Source organism: Clupea harengus, chromosome 11 (genome assembly GCF_900700415.2).
Source record: "Clupea harengus chromosome 11, Ch_v2.0.2, whole genome shotgun sequence".
In the NCBI taxonomy this organism is placed as follows: domain Eukaryota; kingdom Metazoa; phylum Chordata; class Actinopteri; order Clupeiformes; family Clupeidae; genus Clupea; species Clupea harengus.
Window position 1 is genome coordinate 2,917,891 of NC_045162.1, and position 15,146 is coordinate 2,933,036.

At 41.3% G+C, this 15,146-nt stretch overlaps 3 protein-coding genes across 3 annotated transcripts; 2 read left to right on the forward strand and 1 right to left on the reverse strand.

The window, feature by feature from the left end:
- Positions 1-1,107: 1,107 nt before the first annotated feature.
- LOC105910618 (trypsin-2) lies at positions 1,108-2,904 on the reverse strand. Its single transcript, XM_031576449.2, has 6 exons — positions 2,838-2,904; positions 2,548-2,698; positions 2,107-2,357; positions 1,858-1,994; positions 1,423-1,524; positions 1,108-1,327 (listed from the first exon to the last, which is right to left on the reverse strand). Exons 1-6 carry the CDS (start codon positions 2,875-2,877, stop codon positions 1,280-1,282), a joined length of 729 nt encoding a protein of 242 aa, XP_031432309.1. The 5' UTR covers positions 2,878-2,904; the 3' UTR covers positions 1,108-1,279.
- Positions 2,905-5,997: 3,093 nt separating this feature from the next.
- LOC105910633 (trypsin-2-like) lies at positions 5,998-8,050 on the forward strand. Its single transcript, XM_012839356.3, has 6 exons — positions 5,998-6,092; positions 6,185-6,335; positions 6,637-6,887; positions 7,001-7,137; positions 7,463-7,564; positions 7,724-8,050. Exons 1-6 carry the CDS (start codon positions 6,053-6,055, stop codon positions 7,769-7,771), a joined length of 729 nt encoding a protein of 242 aa, XP_012694810.1. The 5' UTR covers positions 5,998-6,052; the 3' UTR covers positions 7,772-8,050.
- Positions 8,051-10,914: 2,864 nt separating this feature from the next.
- On the forward strand, positions 10,915-12,940 carry LOC105910645 (trypsin-2-like). The gene is made up of 6 exons (XM_012839368.2): positions 10,915-11,014; positions 11,106-11,256; positions 11,538-11,788; positions 11,901-12,037; positions 12,343-12,444; positions 12,620-12,940. Exons 1-6 carry the CDS (start codon positions 10,975-10,977, stop codon positions 12,665-12,667), a joined length of 729 nt encoding a protein of 242 aa, XP_012694822.1. The 5' UTR covers positions 10,915-10,974; the 3' UTR covers positions 12,668-12,940.
- The last annotated feature ends 2,206 nt before the right edge of the window (positions 12,941-15,146 follow it).

Here is a 15,146-nt window from a genome sequence, read left to right on the forward strand (position 1 = left end):
AAAATGACAAGTATACAGGCAAAACTAATCATTTGAATTTGTTATAATAATTAAGAAATACATTCAGACTTACCACTAAACCACTCATATTACAATACAATTCAGTCCGGTTTGATTTCCTAAACTTATATCTGTGAAGACTCAAACTGTGGTAATAATATAAAATGACAAAAGCACAAAAGGTTTGTTAGTGTGTTCTTGATTTTGTATTGACATCACGTCTCCCACATTCTTGCTATAAGTAGAAAGGATCCTCTCACCAAAAGCCACCAAGAAGACTGAACCCATTTTAATTTTTAAAACTACAAAAAAATGGGAATGGTAAGATTATAAAAGACCATTATAGGTGAAATAAACTGATCAGAGTTCTAGTTAAGCAACTTGCTTCCACCTACATTAGTTAAAGATTGGTTTCCATGTTTTTGGAGATATGCTGCCTAGTGACTAGGTGGCCATATTGCGGCCATTTGAACATTTCCGTGTGACTTTGGAAGGACAAACTTGAATCTGTCCTTACAATATAGAGATCAAGAATACACAGATGTGACTTGTTTAAGGACTCAGATTGAGGAAAGTTGATAAATTCCATCCTTTAGACGTGATAAAACCGTAAAAGTGAAATAAACTGATCAGAATTGTTGTATGGCTACTTGCTTCTTCTAGTTGAAGAATGGTTTCTATGTTTTTGAAGATATGCTGCCACCTAGTGACCATATGATGTTTTTTCCAGTGACAACAAGAGAAATTACTGAAATTTCGCCAGATATAATTGTTTTTTGGACTCCGATTGAGGAAAGGTGATGACATGGAAGACCCGGTCATATAGAATAAACAATATAGGGACATCTCAGTCCCTAAGTCAGCTTCACATCTAAGACCCACTTAACCCACTCATTTGAATACAATGGTCATTATGCATTAATAATTACTCTATGCAGAGCCTTACATAACTGTCAAATACCTCAAGACTAGCAGCAGTGTGATTTTCCCCATAGATAGGATATGTAACATTGTATTGTTGCATACATCAAAATGAACTACCAGAGGAAGCATTGTGGACCTACTTTGCATTACGAATGATGAAAAAAAACAGCTGAACATTAAATATCATTTTTCACAACCATTTATTTTCACACAACTTCTCTGTGACAGAGGGTTGTGCTGTGACTGCACAATATGATGTTACAGTGAGACACTGAATGGCAAGTTGTTCATTTGTGAGCCTTTCCAGTGAGTCAGGAACTTGAGTCTGCTGGTCGTCCAGGTCTTAGGACAGGACTTAATAACTGGCCATAGTGCTGGTGAGCCAGTCGTTGAAGAGGCAAACCTGTTTAGTAAAAGAGACAAAAGTTATATAATATACTGGCATGTTAAAAGAAAAAAAAAACAAGCAGTCTGGATACTTTGTGTCAGCAATCTTACCTTGGCGTAGACACCGGGGTTGCCGGCCTCAGCACAGCCGTATCCCCAGGACACAACACCCTGCAGCTCACCATTGCACACCACGGGGCCACCAGAGTCACCCTGAGAGAGAGAGAGAGAAGGAGAGAGAGAGAGAGAGAGAGAGAGGGGGAGAGAGAGAGAGAGAGAGAGAGAGAGAGAGAGAGAGAGAGAGAGAAATGTGTTTAGCAGAATCCATGGAGTAAGCCAGATCATCAAATAATTACCATTTTTAGCTTTGGTCTTATGATGGAAAGCCTTATAAACTGAAAACCACACGTGACTCTAAATGTTCCCTAATAACTACATTTTGATATTTTGTTTGGCTACTTACATTATAAATGAATTTCAAAACATGTAGAAATAATAAAAGACACTCCAGTACTAAGGTTCCATTTGTTTGGTGCAGAAATGTACCTGGCAAGAGTCCTTGCCGCCCTCCAAGTATCCAGCGCAGAACATGGCGTCGGTGATCATGCCGGGGTAGGAGTTGTCACAGTCGCGGTCAGAGAGGATGGGGATCTCCAGGCACTGGAGCTTGTCACCGCTAACAGCTTAAGAGACACAATGAGGTCATTAATGGATTGAAGGGGATCAAAACTAACTAAGGACTGTTTGTCATTCCGGTAGGTTCTGTAATGGTCAACCTCAGGGTGGCATACTCACAGGAGCTCATGGTGTTGCCCCAGCCGGACACGAGGCACTTGGTGCCAGCGGCGGCACAGCTGGTGGGCAGGGCCACGGCCTGCACGTACTGGTTGAGGGTGGCGGGCTTGCTCAGCTTGATCAGCATGATGTCGTTGTCGATGTTGTAGGAGCTGTAGTTGGGGTGGCGGATGACGCGGGAGGATTTGATGAACTGCTCATTTCCCTCAGTCACTCTGATGTGGTGCTCGCCCATGCGAACCTCAACACGGCTGAGAGGCAAGAGAAGGGAACATACCTCACTCACAGAATGCATAAACAATTCCTTGGACACATTAACATGTCAAGTCATTCAAGTCATCAATAGTATTGAGTACATTATGCACTTTAAATAGTTACTCATTTTTATAGCACTGTGCTGTTTCTAGTAAATACACAAATGGCAGAAAGGCAGAAACGTACGACTTGTAGCAGTGAGCAGCAGACACGACCCAGTTCTCGTTGACCAGGGAACCACCGCAGAAATGGTAGCCGGAGTTCAGAGACACCGTCCAGGGCTTGGAGTAGGGCTCGCACTCATACCCTCCAACAATCTTATCATCATCCAGAGCAACTGCACACAAGGCCAAAACATCATGTTACAGAAAAACATCAATGCTAGAAAAATGACCCAATGAATGTCTTGCTGCGTCTTTTAGAGTGTAGCTACACATATCAGCCAAGAGCACCAGTTCAGCACAAGCTGTACTCACAAGCTGCTCCCAGGAGCACAAGGAAGACCAGAGACCTCATATTGTTGATTGATCTTGTCGATGAAGGACTAGCCTGGACCCAGGGCATTTATACAGATCTACCACACTTACCACACCCCGTCAGAAAGTAGCCAGCCAATGAGAATGTAGAGACTCAGTGGTGCTGTGATGTGAAATGCATTGGAACATGTGCTTGTGCCTGCACTCCCGTGAGAAAGGTGAAGCGTGTAACATCTGATGTGTTTCACGTGGTAGCCTTCAAACTCAAAGATATGCAAGGAACACCCAACTCTAGCAGTAAAGGACATTGAAATGCTCACTTTCAAATGTACTGTATTCACCCTCCATCTGATGTGCCACTCATGGAAGAGGTCATAGTACTGTTCAGTAATTCCATGTTTATTTACATACTGTATGCAAGCTTTGCCTTCCACATGATTACATGGGTAAGAGTACAAGAGTTAAAACAGTTAGAAACACATAATTCCTGTAATTAAGGACCTCTTTTTATTTTTTTATTATTTTGTCATTAAAGTTTTGTATTCATTTTAAAGATGCAAGTCCATATATACATAGAGTTTACACATATGTGTTACAAAACATCTCACATTTGAGAAGGAAAACACACAAACAAACAAAAAAAAACGCAAAAACAAACATAAAACCGAACCTTAAAGGCAGCCCATATATGAACCCTTCCAGACCCATTACAGTTTACATACAAATATACATTAAGTGTAATACACATACACCCCTCTCCATTATATACATTAAGTGTAATACACATACACCCCTCTCCATTATATACATTAAGTGTAATACACATACACCCCTCTCCATTATATACATTAAGTGTAATACACATACACCCCTCTCCATTATATACATTAAAGTCCTGCATCCCTTCTAAGAGTTTGTACCAAAACTGGAGACAAATACAGCCATACTTGGCTGGTTTTGCTTGAGTTATTCTGCACCCTTCCTATCATAAGTTCAAAAGCGGCTATCTCTGTCATGAGCTTGGGCCACTCTGTAACCTCTGGTCTGTGTGGGCTCTTCCACTTAAGTAGAATAATTATGTCTGCTAACATAAAACCTGTTATCATCACGCCAGTTTCTGCTTTAGCCAGGCCTGGTGGGATTTGAGACCTATCCCCTAACAGGCATAACTGTGGGGATTCTGGCAGGGGTTGTCCAAGCCATCTTTCAAACTCTTGCTATACTGCCTTCCAAAAAGGCAATACTAAGGAACAATCCCACAAGGCATGGAGAAATGTACCCACTTTGTTGTAACACTTCCAACATTTGTTGTCCTTGGTTAAATCCATTTTAAACAACTTATTTATTACAACAACTGCTTCTTAGCTGTAAATACCTCTAAAAATTCCCTCTATTTGCTAAGTTCAAATGTTCTTTAAGGTTTTCAAATGACATAAATAATTGTTCTCTGTAAAGACCTTGAGCTGCCCGTATGCCTTTCACCAACCATGTTTGCCATAAGAATACATATTTCCAAATACAGAGGGATTATTCCATATTGAAAAATAGCTTTGTTTATATTGTGATATCCCCAATATCTTGTGTGCTCTTGCCCATGCCCACTGAGAATGGCGTAGAATTAAGTTTTCTCCTGTTGTCTGCCTCTCTGTATTCTTTTGTGGCAATAGTTCCATAACACTGAATAGGCATGCAAGCCCCTCTTCTATCTTAACCCACGCCGGACAAGATATGCACGTTCCCAAATGTCTTCCTTACTTATCTCAAATGCTATGCTCCGGCCTCGTGGCTACGGCCGAACACCACCCGTGGGAATATCCCTTACCTACCCCACTGGCACTCGTACTATATTTCTTAAATGTATTATATGGCAACGACAGTAGGAGCATTCTGATTGGCTAACACGTGGTCATGCCACCCGCGTATTGCCCTCCTCACCCATAGACATATATACATATCATCATCATTATTTATTCAGGGAGAATTGACTGAGCACAGGGCTCTTTTGCAGCAATGCCCTGATTGAGGGTACATAATACAGAAGAACAATGCATAAACAAACCATAACAAAACAAAACAGACTAAATAAATAAACAAAACACATTATGCAACTCAGAAACTCTGACGTGAATTTCAAAATGGCCGCTTGGTCACGCCTCGCTGTCGCTCAGTCTATATGTTAAAGCCTCAGTTTGATATTTCTTGGCATGACCTCAATCTCGGTTAGTAAGTAGTTATTATTTTACAGCTCCACAGAATGTTCCTAAAAGTTCTCTAACTTGAAGTCAGCAAGTATGGGTTGCTACGCAAAACCTGGAACTTTAAAGTTCTCTGCGTGAAGAACAATTTTTTTCTTAGCGGAAATCACGGAATGTCAAAAAAGTAATTAAAAAGAGTTATTTTGGAGGAATGTCTTCTATTGTTTTGGCAAGTAACCGTATAATAAGCGGGATAATGTATAGTCCCGCGGTCATTATTGTAAAATAAATCCATTCAGGATGAAAGACCCCTCCGCCGGACTATACATTATCCCTTACTAATCATAGCTGGGCAGCAAGAGGCTCTTATCAGAACTCTTTCCTTCCATAGTTCTCTGGTTGTGAAATGAGTTGCCCAATTGCCCCCCAAAAAATTGGCTGCATACTAAAACAAAAAAACAACAGCTGAATAAGTAACTCTTCTACTAACAACTATAAACACATTCTCGTCATTAGACTTTCCTGAATAAATAATAATCCAGTAAGTGAGTAAGTAGTTAGTGAGTGAGTGACTTTATTCCCTTCTCTGCACTTCTCAGCTTCAGAGATCTCAACTATCTGGCACTTTAGTTCAGAAGAATGAATGTGTAGTTTTACAGCATTGTGATTTCTAGGCTATGTACTTCTACAGACTTGTTTCTCACAATTATCTGATTAAAAATGAATAAATGTATATACTGTATGTAATGTCAAATTGACAGATCAAATAACAAAGACAGGGGTTTTTATGTGCAATTTAAATAAGCTTTGAGGGATTGAAGCCACCATACATTATCAAGTCTTGGGAAAAAGGCAGCTGTTTTCTTATTATCTTAAAACCACAAGTTTTCCTAGAAATAGAAACTGATTAGTCACTTAATGACCAATAGCCTTGGTTTCAGCAACAGCACCTCAGCTCACGATCTGTATAAATACCAGGTGTCCAGGTAAGACCTTCATCGACAGAATCAACTGGCAATCATGAGGTCTCTGGTCTTCCTTGTACTCCTGGGAGCTGCTTGTGAGTAACACGCAGAATGTCTGTACTTTCTGCAATTTTTTTTAATTATACTTTCCTTTGACTAATGCATGATGTTTTGGCCTTGTGTGCAGTTGCTCTGGATGATGATAAGATTGTTGGAGGGTATGAGTGCGAGCCCTACTCCAAGCCCTGGACGGTGTCTCTGAACTCCGGCTACCACTTCTGCGGTGGTTCCCTGGTCAACGAGAACTGGGTCGTGTCTGCTGCTCACTGCTACAAATCGTACGTTTCTGCACTCAACCAATGTACCATTTATAGTTTTATTTCAACACAGGCCAAAGTCCTGGTTTAACACCAAGAATAACTGAACTATCTCAAGTGTACAACAGACATTAAACGTTGAATGTTGAACGTTGAACGTTGAACATTCACAAAATGTAAATGGTGTTTCATGTTATGATAAGATATAATACTATTACAATAAATGGTTCACAAAAGTCATCATAAATCAAAAGTAATAATAATGACAATATACCGTTGTGTTCATGGTAGTAATTTATGCATTGTAACCCTTCCCTCTCAGCCGTGTTGAGGTTCGCATGGGCGAGCACCACATCAGAGTGACTGAGGGAAATGAGCAGTTCATCAAATCCTCCCGCGTCATCCGCCACCCCAACTACAGCTCCTACAACATCGACAACGACATCATGCTGATCAAGCTGAGCAAGCCCGCCACCCTCAACCAGTACGTGCAGGCCGTGGCCCTGCCCACCAGCTGTGCCGCCGCTGGCACCAAGTGCCTCGTGTCCGGCTGGGGCAACACCATGAGCTCCTGTGAGTATGCCACCCTGAGGTTGACCATTACAGAACCTACCGGAATGACAAACAGTCATTAGTTAGTTTTGATGCCCTTTCAATCCATTAATGACCTCATTGTGTCTCTTAAGCTGTTAGCGGTGACAAGCTCCAGTGCCTGGAGATCCCCATCCTCTCTGACCGCGACTGTGACAACTCCTACCCCGGCATGATCACCGACGCCATGTTCTGCGCTGGATACCTGGAGGGCGGCAAGGACTCTTGCCAGGTACATTTCAGCACCAAACAAATGGAACCTTAGCACTGGAGTGTCTTTAATTATTTCTACATGTTTTGAAATTAATTTATAATGTAAGTAGCCAAACAAAATATCAAAATGTAGTTATTAGGGAACATTTAGAGTCACGTGTGGTTTTCAGTTTATAAGGCCAAAGCTAAAAATGGTAATCATTTGATGATCTGGAGAGACCACGGCAGTAGCTTACTCCATGGATTCTGCTAAACACATCTCTCTCTCTCTCCCTCTCTCTCTCTCTCTCTTGCTCCCTCTCTCTCTCCCTCTCTCTCTCTCTCTCTCTCTCTCTCTGTCCCAGGGTGACTCTGGTGGCCCCGTGGTGTGCAACGGTGAGCTGCAGGGTGTTGTGTCCTGGGGATACGGCTGTGCTGAGGCCGGCAACCCCGGTGTCTACGCCAAGGTAAGATTGCTGACACAAAGTATCCAGATTGGTCATCATTCCTCGTGTGGTTAAGAGAGTGAAAATAAATGCACATAAAAATGCAAAATATTAGGAGGATGACAGTGTCTTCAACTACATTCTATAAATGTGCTAATGTTCTTTTACCTGCTTCTCCAGGTTTGCCTCTTCAATGACTGGCTTGAGAGCACCATGGCCAGCTATTAAGCCTGTGTCTCAACAACGGAGTACCATCACAGTGACATCATTTGACTGATGTAGTTATTCACTTTAACATCATTTTGTGCAGTCTAGCAACAACTCACTGCAGTTTTAAGAAGGTGTGAAATGTGAGCTAGTTTTGTACAGTGAGTTTACTTTTTTCCATCCAACTCTTTTATAGAATGAATGCCATTTTGCTGTTCAAACTATATCTGAGAAAAGTTTTCTCAGTTTTCCTCAGTAATCTTGTTCCGTGTGTCCACAATAAACGCCTTTATTATTAAACACAGTCTCTTTTGGCTTATTTTGTGGGTGTAAACACTGACTGACTTTAGTTGTTTTGGTACAGGAGTGAGTAGGACAACACAGCCTTAGTATATAATGTATACAATATATAATCACATGTATTGTGTTGCACTCAAGAAGGTGAATCAACTGAATAAAACATGGGGCATGGTCCAACTTCCACTGTGGGTGAGGGCAATGGGTGAGGGCAATGGGTGAGACCACTGTGGGTGAGGGCAATAGGTGAGACCACTGTGGGTGAGGGCAATGGGGGAGACCACTGTGGGTGAGGGCAATGGGTGATAGGGATTAGAATTGATAAGATTTTAACAATTCCGATTCCATAACGATTCTTGCTTATCGATTCAATTCCTTATCGATTCTCTTATCGATTCTTTTTGGGCAAGGAAAAAAAAAGAGTACAAACGGTTTGTTTACGTTAATTTTCTGTTATATAATATTCTCTGAATAGATGATGCACCGCATATACAGTATGTATGTATACATTTACATGTTTTAAATAACCAAAAACAAACCTAAGAATAGGTCAACAAACTCTCAAAGTAGGGTCCAGAGACCCATAGTCTAGGGATCCTTTTCCTTGATGGGGTGCTAGGGGGTCCCAACAAAGAAAAAAAATATTTGTTTTGACTATAATTCCAACCATAAGTAACAGAATGTATGACTGATTTGGTAATGGGTTTCATACAATTTTTGTAATAAAACATCTAAACTCAAAAATCAGATGGGGGAGCCTGGAAAATAATGTTATCAAATAGGGATCCCTCCTTGGTCTAATTTGTGGTAGTTTAGGGGTCCTTGATATACCAGAGTTTGAGAACCGCTGTGCTAAATAATATTTGAACTGGCCAATTATAGTGCTGTTTTTTTTTTTTTTAAGTGTATTCTCCTTGAACTAACAATACAACTGACATAAACAAATAGTGAAAGCTGGTTTACACAATGAAACCAATGGCACTAACACAATAGACTGTTAGAGTTTACCTTCGATATTAACAGATGAAGCGCTAACATTAGCCGCGCTGCTGTTGCTTGGTTGAGATTCATTAACGTTATCGTCACTCCGTAGCGCTCAAAAACATGACATTCCTGCAAAGTTATTGCATGCAGTATGGACAAATGTTTCGGAGTAATGGTAGTTTTCCCCTCCTTTGACGAAAGAGACGTTTTGCAAGCATTACAAGTGGCCCTGAGGTCAACTTTTTGCGTGAAATATAACCATACCTCTGCCTAGACGCCATGTTGGCTGCAGTCTAAAACAAAACTGCGTGCACGTGACATACCTAAACGGCACTTACATAAAAAATCTAAAAATTAAAATTAAAAAAAAAAGTATATATAGCGGAATCGGAAAAAAAAAATCCAATTTTTTTTTTTTTTTATATATATATCGATAGCGGAATCGAAAAGGACTTTGGCTAACGATTCCAAGGAATCGGTCCACTGGGAACCGGTTCTTAACAGGAACCGGTTCTCGATTCCCATCCCTAGCTGTGTGTGCAGTGTGCTGTGGGTTGCTTGCCGTGTAATAGTTCACCTTACAACCACTTTGTGTGTGTGTGTGTGCACGTGTGAGCGGTGTGGATCCAAGAGCACGCCGTCTGCTAGTCTGCCTCCCTCAGGTAAGTCCTACTTAGCACTGCCTATACCCTAGTCTAGTGTTTCCCTGTTTTAGCCTTACCGGCATAAATACTATCCAATAAATATATTTTTGTATCTTGCTAACTAGTGAGTCTTGTTTGCAGGTTATTTCACAATCCACCTCTTTACTCCCACTCCCCTTTCCCTGAGTTATCAATAAACATTCTTAAACTGGAATCCCTGTCTGTCGCCTCGTGCATTCGAACCTGTTTTTGCCTTTTGTGTTTAAACTGAGACTAACAGTACATAAAACAGTATACTGAAATTTACTTTAAAGTATTCCCTGGGGCTTACAGGTGTAAGGTTTCCCTAGGGTGGCGTAGTCGGACTATAACTTGGGGTATAACCATCTTCCCCTCTACTGCCCTCACTACACAAGTAACCATATAATAAGCAGAATAATGTATAGTCCGGTGGTCATTATTGTAAAATGAATCCCTTCAGGACAAAACAAGACCCCTCCGCTGGACTATACATTATCCCTTTTCATATAGAACTAGGTAGAACTAGGTAGCTGGGCAGCAAGAGGCTCTAATCAGAACTTTTTCCATAGTCCTCTGGTGCTGAAATGAGTTGCCCAATTGCCCAAACATTATTAGGCAGCTACTAAAACAAAAAACAACAGCTGAATAATAACAATAACAATAAACTTTATTTGTATAACACCTTTCATAAAATAATAAGTAACTCTTCTTCTAACAGCTATAAAGTAAACACATTGTCGTCATTAAACTCCTTCATGAATAAATAATTATTCAGTAAGTGAGTAAGTTGTTATTGAGTGAGTGAGTTTATTCCTGCACTTCTGAGCTGCAGAGATCTCAATTATCTGGCTCATCAGTTCAGAAAAATAAATGTGTAGTTTTACAGCATTGTGATTTCTAGGCTATGTACTTCTACAGACTTGTTTCTCACAATTATCTGATTAAAAATGGATAAATGTATTTACTGTATGTAATGTTTAATTTGGTCAAATTGTATCAGACAACAGAAGACAGGGGTATCAGACAACAGAAGACAGGGGTTATTATGTGCATTTAAAATAAGCTTTGAGGGAATGAAGCCACCATACATTATCAAGTCTTGGGAAAAGGGCAGCTGTTTTCTTTTTATCTTAAAAACACAAGTCTGCCTAGAAATAGAAACTGATTAGTCACTTACTGACCAATAGCCTTAGTTTCAGCCACAGCACCTCAGCTCACGATCTGTATAAATACCAGGTGTCTTGGTAAGACCTTCATCGACAGAATCAACTGGCAATCATGAGGTCTCTGGTCTTCCTTGTGCTCCTGGGAGCTGCTTGTAAGTAACACGCAGAATGTCTGTACTTTCTGCAAAAAAATGTATTATACTTTCCTTTGACTAATGCATGATGTTTTGGCCTTGTGTGCAGTTGCTCTGGATGATGATAAGATTGTTGGAGGGTATGAGTGCGAGCCCTACTCCAAGCCCTGGACGGTGTCTCTGAACTCCGGCTACCACTTCTGCGGTGGTTCCCTGGTCAACGAGAACTGGGTTGTGTCTGCTGCTCACTGCTACAAATCGTACGTTTCTGCACTCAACCAATGTACCATTTATAGTTTTATTTCAACACAGGTCAAAGTCCTGGTTTAACACCAAGAATAACTGAACTATCTCAAGTGTACAACAGACATTAAACGTTGAATGTTGAACAAAATGTAAATGGTGTTTCATGTTATGAAAAGATATAATATTATTTAAAAAAATGGTTCACAAAAGTCATCATAAATCAAAAGTAATAATAATTACAATATACCGTTGTGTTCATGGTACTAATCTATGCATTGCAACCCTTGCCTCTCAGCCGTGTTGAGGTTCGCATGGGCGAGCACCACATCAGAGTGACTGAGGGAAATGAGCAGTTCATCAAATCCTCCCGCGTCATCCGCCACCCCAACTACAGCTCCTACAACATCGACAACGACATCATGCTGATCAAGCTGAGCAAGCCCGCCACCCTCAACCAGTACGTGCAGGCCGTGGCCCTGCCCACCAGCTGTGCCGCCGCTGGCACCAAGTGCCTCGTGTCCGGCTGGGGCAACACCATGAGCTCCTGTGAGTATGCCACCCTGAGGTTGACCATTACAGAACCTACCGGAATGACAAACAGTCCTTAGTTAGTTTTGATCCCCTTCAATCCATTAATGACCTCATTGTGTCTCTTAAGCTGTTAGCGGTGACAAGCTCCAGTGCCTGGAGATCCCCATCCTCTCTGACCGCGACTGTGACAACTCCTACCCCGGCATGATCACCGACGCCATGTTCTGCGCTGGATACCTGGAGGGCGGCAAGGACTCTTGCCAGGTACATTTCTGCACCAGACAAATGTTTGAAATTCAATTATAATTTAAGTTGGCAAGCAAAATATCACAATTTAGTTATTAGGAAACATTTAGAGTTATGTGTGGTTTTGAGTATAGAAGGCTGTCCATCATAAGACCACAGCTGAAAATGGTCACTTTTGAAAGATATTATTATTAAGAGTTATGACACTGCTGCAGTAGTTTTCTTTTGGGATTCTGCTAAACACATCTCTCTCTCTCCCTCTCTCTCTCTCTCTCTGTCTCTCTCTCTCTGTCTCTCTTTCTCTCCTTCTCTCTCTCTCTCAGGGTGACTCTGGTGGCCCCGTGGTGTGCAATGGTGAGCTGCAGGGTGTTGTGTCCTGGGGATACGGCTGTGCTGAGGCCGGCAACCCCGGTGTCTACGCCAAGGTAAGATTGCTGACACAAAGTATCCAGACTGGTCATCATTCCTCGTGTGGTTAAGAGAGTGAAAATAAAAAAATTATAAAATAATTGCACATAAAAATGCAAAATATTAGGTGGATGACAGTGTCTTCAACCACTTTCTATAAATGTGCTGATGTTCTTTTACCTGCTTCTCCAGGTTTGCCTCTTCAATGACTGGCTTGAGAGCACCATGGCCAGCTATTAAGCCCGTGTCTCAACACCGGAGTACCATCGAAGTGACATCATTTGACTGATGTAGTTATTCACTTTAACATCATTTTGTGCAGTCTAGCAACATCTCGCTGCAGTTTTAAGAAGGTGTGAAATGTGAACCGGTTTTGTACAGTGAGTTTACTTTTTTCCATCCAACTCTTTTATAGAATGAATGCCATTTTGCTGTTCAAACTATATCTGAGAAAAAAAGTTTTCCGCAGTAATCTTGTTCCGTGTGTCCACAATAAACGCCTTTATTATTAAACACAGTCTCTTTTGGGTTATTTTATGGGTGCAAACACTGACTGACTGTTTTGGTACAGGAGTGAGTAGGACAACACAGCCTTAGTATTAGGGCTGGGCAACGATTACATTTTTTTATCGCGATTAATCGCATGATATCCCTGATTAATCACGATTAATCGCATTTGTATACGCAAAATCCAATAATTAATTAAAAAGTAGTGTATAGCGCACTTTTATTTTAAATGTTCTGCCATATGAACGAAAGTGCCATAACATTTGTTGTGCAAACACTTTTAACATCAGCATTTTAATACAGTAGCAGTTAAATAAAATATTCAGTTTAAATCTCAACTTAAACAATGTTATGAAAGCAAATACAAAATGAAAGCTCATTGCCACTGCCAGGGCATTAATGTTAGATTGTGGTGAAGCACCAAAAAGTTCACTGCTGGCAGTTACTCTGCTGTACGTAGTCTGTCGAGACCTCCCTCCACTGTCTGTTTCGTTGAATGATTTGCAATTATCACATGTATGTATGTCTTTGGCAATTTTAGCCTAACTATCGAGATTCTAAGTAACATGGAGACCAAACTTTGTTTGGTACTCCACGTAGATCATAAACCCTTGAATATACAAACGACTCAATTAAAGCGGTTGAGAAATGTAAACGCTATAGTGCTTTTTATCCAGCTCCACCACAGCTCCACTGTTCACTTGCGTTTGTTTACAGTCCAGCCTTTACCTTCCCAAGATGGCGGCGAGTTGGCACGTCGCAGCAATCATAATCATATATATTGGGGCTGGGCACGTTAACACGTTATTATTGCGTTAACGCATCAATTAATTAACGCCGACAATTATTTTATCGCGCGTTAACGCAAGTTTTATCATTTATTTTATTATTGTAAAAGTCTGTTGTTCACAGGCTTTTATTTTGTAAAAGTCTGCTGCTGACTGCTGCGGAACCGGAAAAGAAAAGAATGGGCGGATAAACAAACATGGAGAAGGGCATTGCTGCCATAGACATATATATATATGATTATGATTGCTGCGACGTGCCAACTCGCCGCCATCTTGGGAAGGTACAGGCTGGTAGAGAGGTAGAGATAGAGGGGGGCTATCTGCATGGAGCAGGCCAGGTAGAGAGGTAGAGATAGAAAGGGGGAGAGGGCGGGAGAAGGGGAGGGAGGGGAAATAATTATGTTATGATTATATATTATGATGAGGTAAATGAAGATGATAAATACAAACAGATGCTATATATAATGGTATATATACATGTTACATATAAAACTGATAGTGAATAAGATTGAGAGAGAGCGTTCAAGTATTGTAGAACATCTTAGTGGGTATACAGAGTGCTCGTAAGGTTACTATTACAAGGGTTACTAGATCAATGAAACAGAAAACTGTCGATGGTGGCAATTATTTACATTACGGGTAAATAGGCTAGCAGAGAGTTAGTAGATGTATCTTGAGTGGAGTAGAATTAAAGCATGACAGTGCTGGGGGGATGGGTAGGTGTATGTGTGTAGGCAAAGGGTTTCTGCAAGTACGTCAGGTGGAGAGACTACAGCAGCATCCCACAGCAGAGACAGTCTAGACTGGGAGGAGAAGAAAAGAGACAAAGTGAGTGGGCAGAGCTTAGCTGCCTAATAGCGTATATGTACTTAATGATTACGGTGGTGAGGAACACTGCTAAACACAACAGCATAGCTGTCTGTAGCCCACTACTGCTAAACGGAACAACATAGCTGTCTGTAGCCCACTGCTGCTAAACACAACAACATTGCTGTCTGTAGCCCACTGCTGCTAAACACAACAACATGGCTGTCTGTAGCCCACTGCTGCTAAACACAACAACATGGCTGTCTGTAGCCCACTGCTGCTAAACACAACAACATAGCTGTCTGTAGCCCACTGCTGCTAAACACAACAACATGGCTGCCTGTAGCCCACTGCTGCTAAACAAAACGACATGGCTGTCTGTAGCCCACTACTGTTAAACAGAACAACATAGCTGTCTGTAGCCCACTACTGCTAAACACAACAACATAGCTGTCTGTAGCCCACTGCTTAGGGTGACCAGATTTCCCAGACCTAAAACCGGGACACTTTGCGCGCGACCGTAACGCTCGTGCACGCACACGCACACGCTTTTTATCCTGAACATGTGCCCAGGTCAGACATAGACATAGATTTTGCCAACAGCACACGTAGGCCTA

Excerpts from the sequence above, each read along its gene's own strand:
- LOC105910618 (XM_031576449.2), bottom strand. The coding sequence starts at position 2,877 with ATGAGGTCTCTGGTCTTCCTTGTGCTCCTGGGAGCAGCTT. Across the intron at positions 1,995-2,106 it reads GGGCAACACCATGAGCTCCT|CTGTTAGCGGTGACAAGCTC; the intron begins GTGAGTATGCCA and ends GTGTCTCTTAAG. Across the intron at positions 1,328-1,422 it reads ACCCCGGTGTCTACGCCAAG|GTTTGCCTCTTCAACGACTG; the intron begins GTAAGATTGCTG and ends TTTACTAAACAG.
- LOC105910633 (XM_012839356.3), top strand. The coding sequence starts at position 6,053 with ATGAGGTCTCTGGTCTTCCTTGTACTCCTGGGAGCTGCTT. Across the intron at positions 7,138-7,462 it reads GCGGCAAGGACTCTTGCCAG|GGTGACTCTGGTGGCCCCGT; the intron begins GTACATTTCAGC and ends TCTCTGTCCCAG. Across the intron at positions 7,565-7,723 it reads ACCCCGGTGTCTACGCCAAG|GTTTGCCTCTTCAATGACTG; the intron begins GTAAGATTGCTG and ends CTGCTTCTCCAG.
- LOC105910645 (XM_012839368.2), top strand. The coding sequence starts at position 10,975 with ATGAGGTCTCTGGTCTTCCTTGTGCTCCTGGGAGCTGCTT. Across the intron at positions 11,015-11,105 it reads TGTGCTCCTGGGAGCTGCTT|TTGCTCTGGATGATGATAAG; the intron begins GTAAGTAACACG and ends CCTTGTGTGCAG. Across the intron at positions 11,257-11,537 it reads GCTGCTCACTGCTACAAATC|CCGTGTTGAGGTTCGCATGG; the intron begins GTACGTTTCTGC and ends CTTGCCTCTCAG.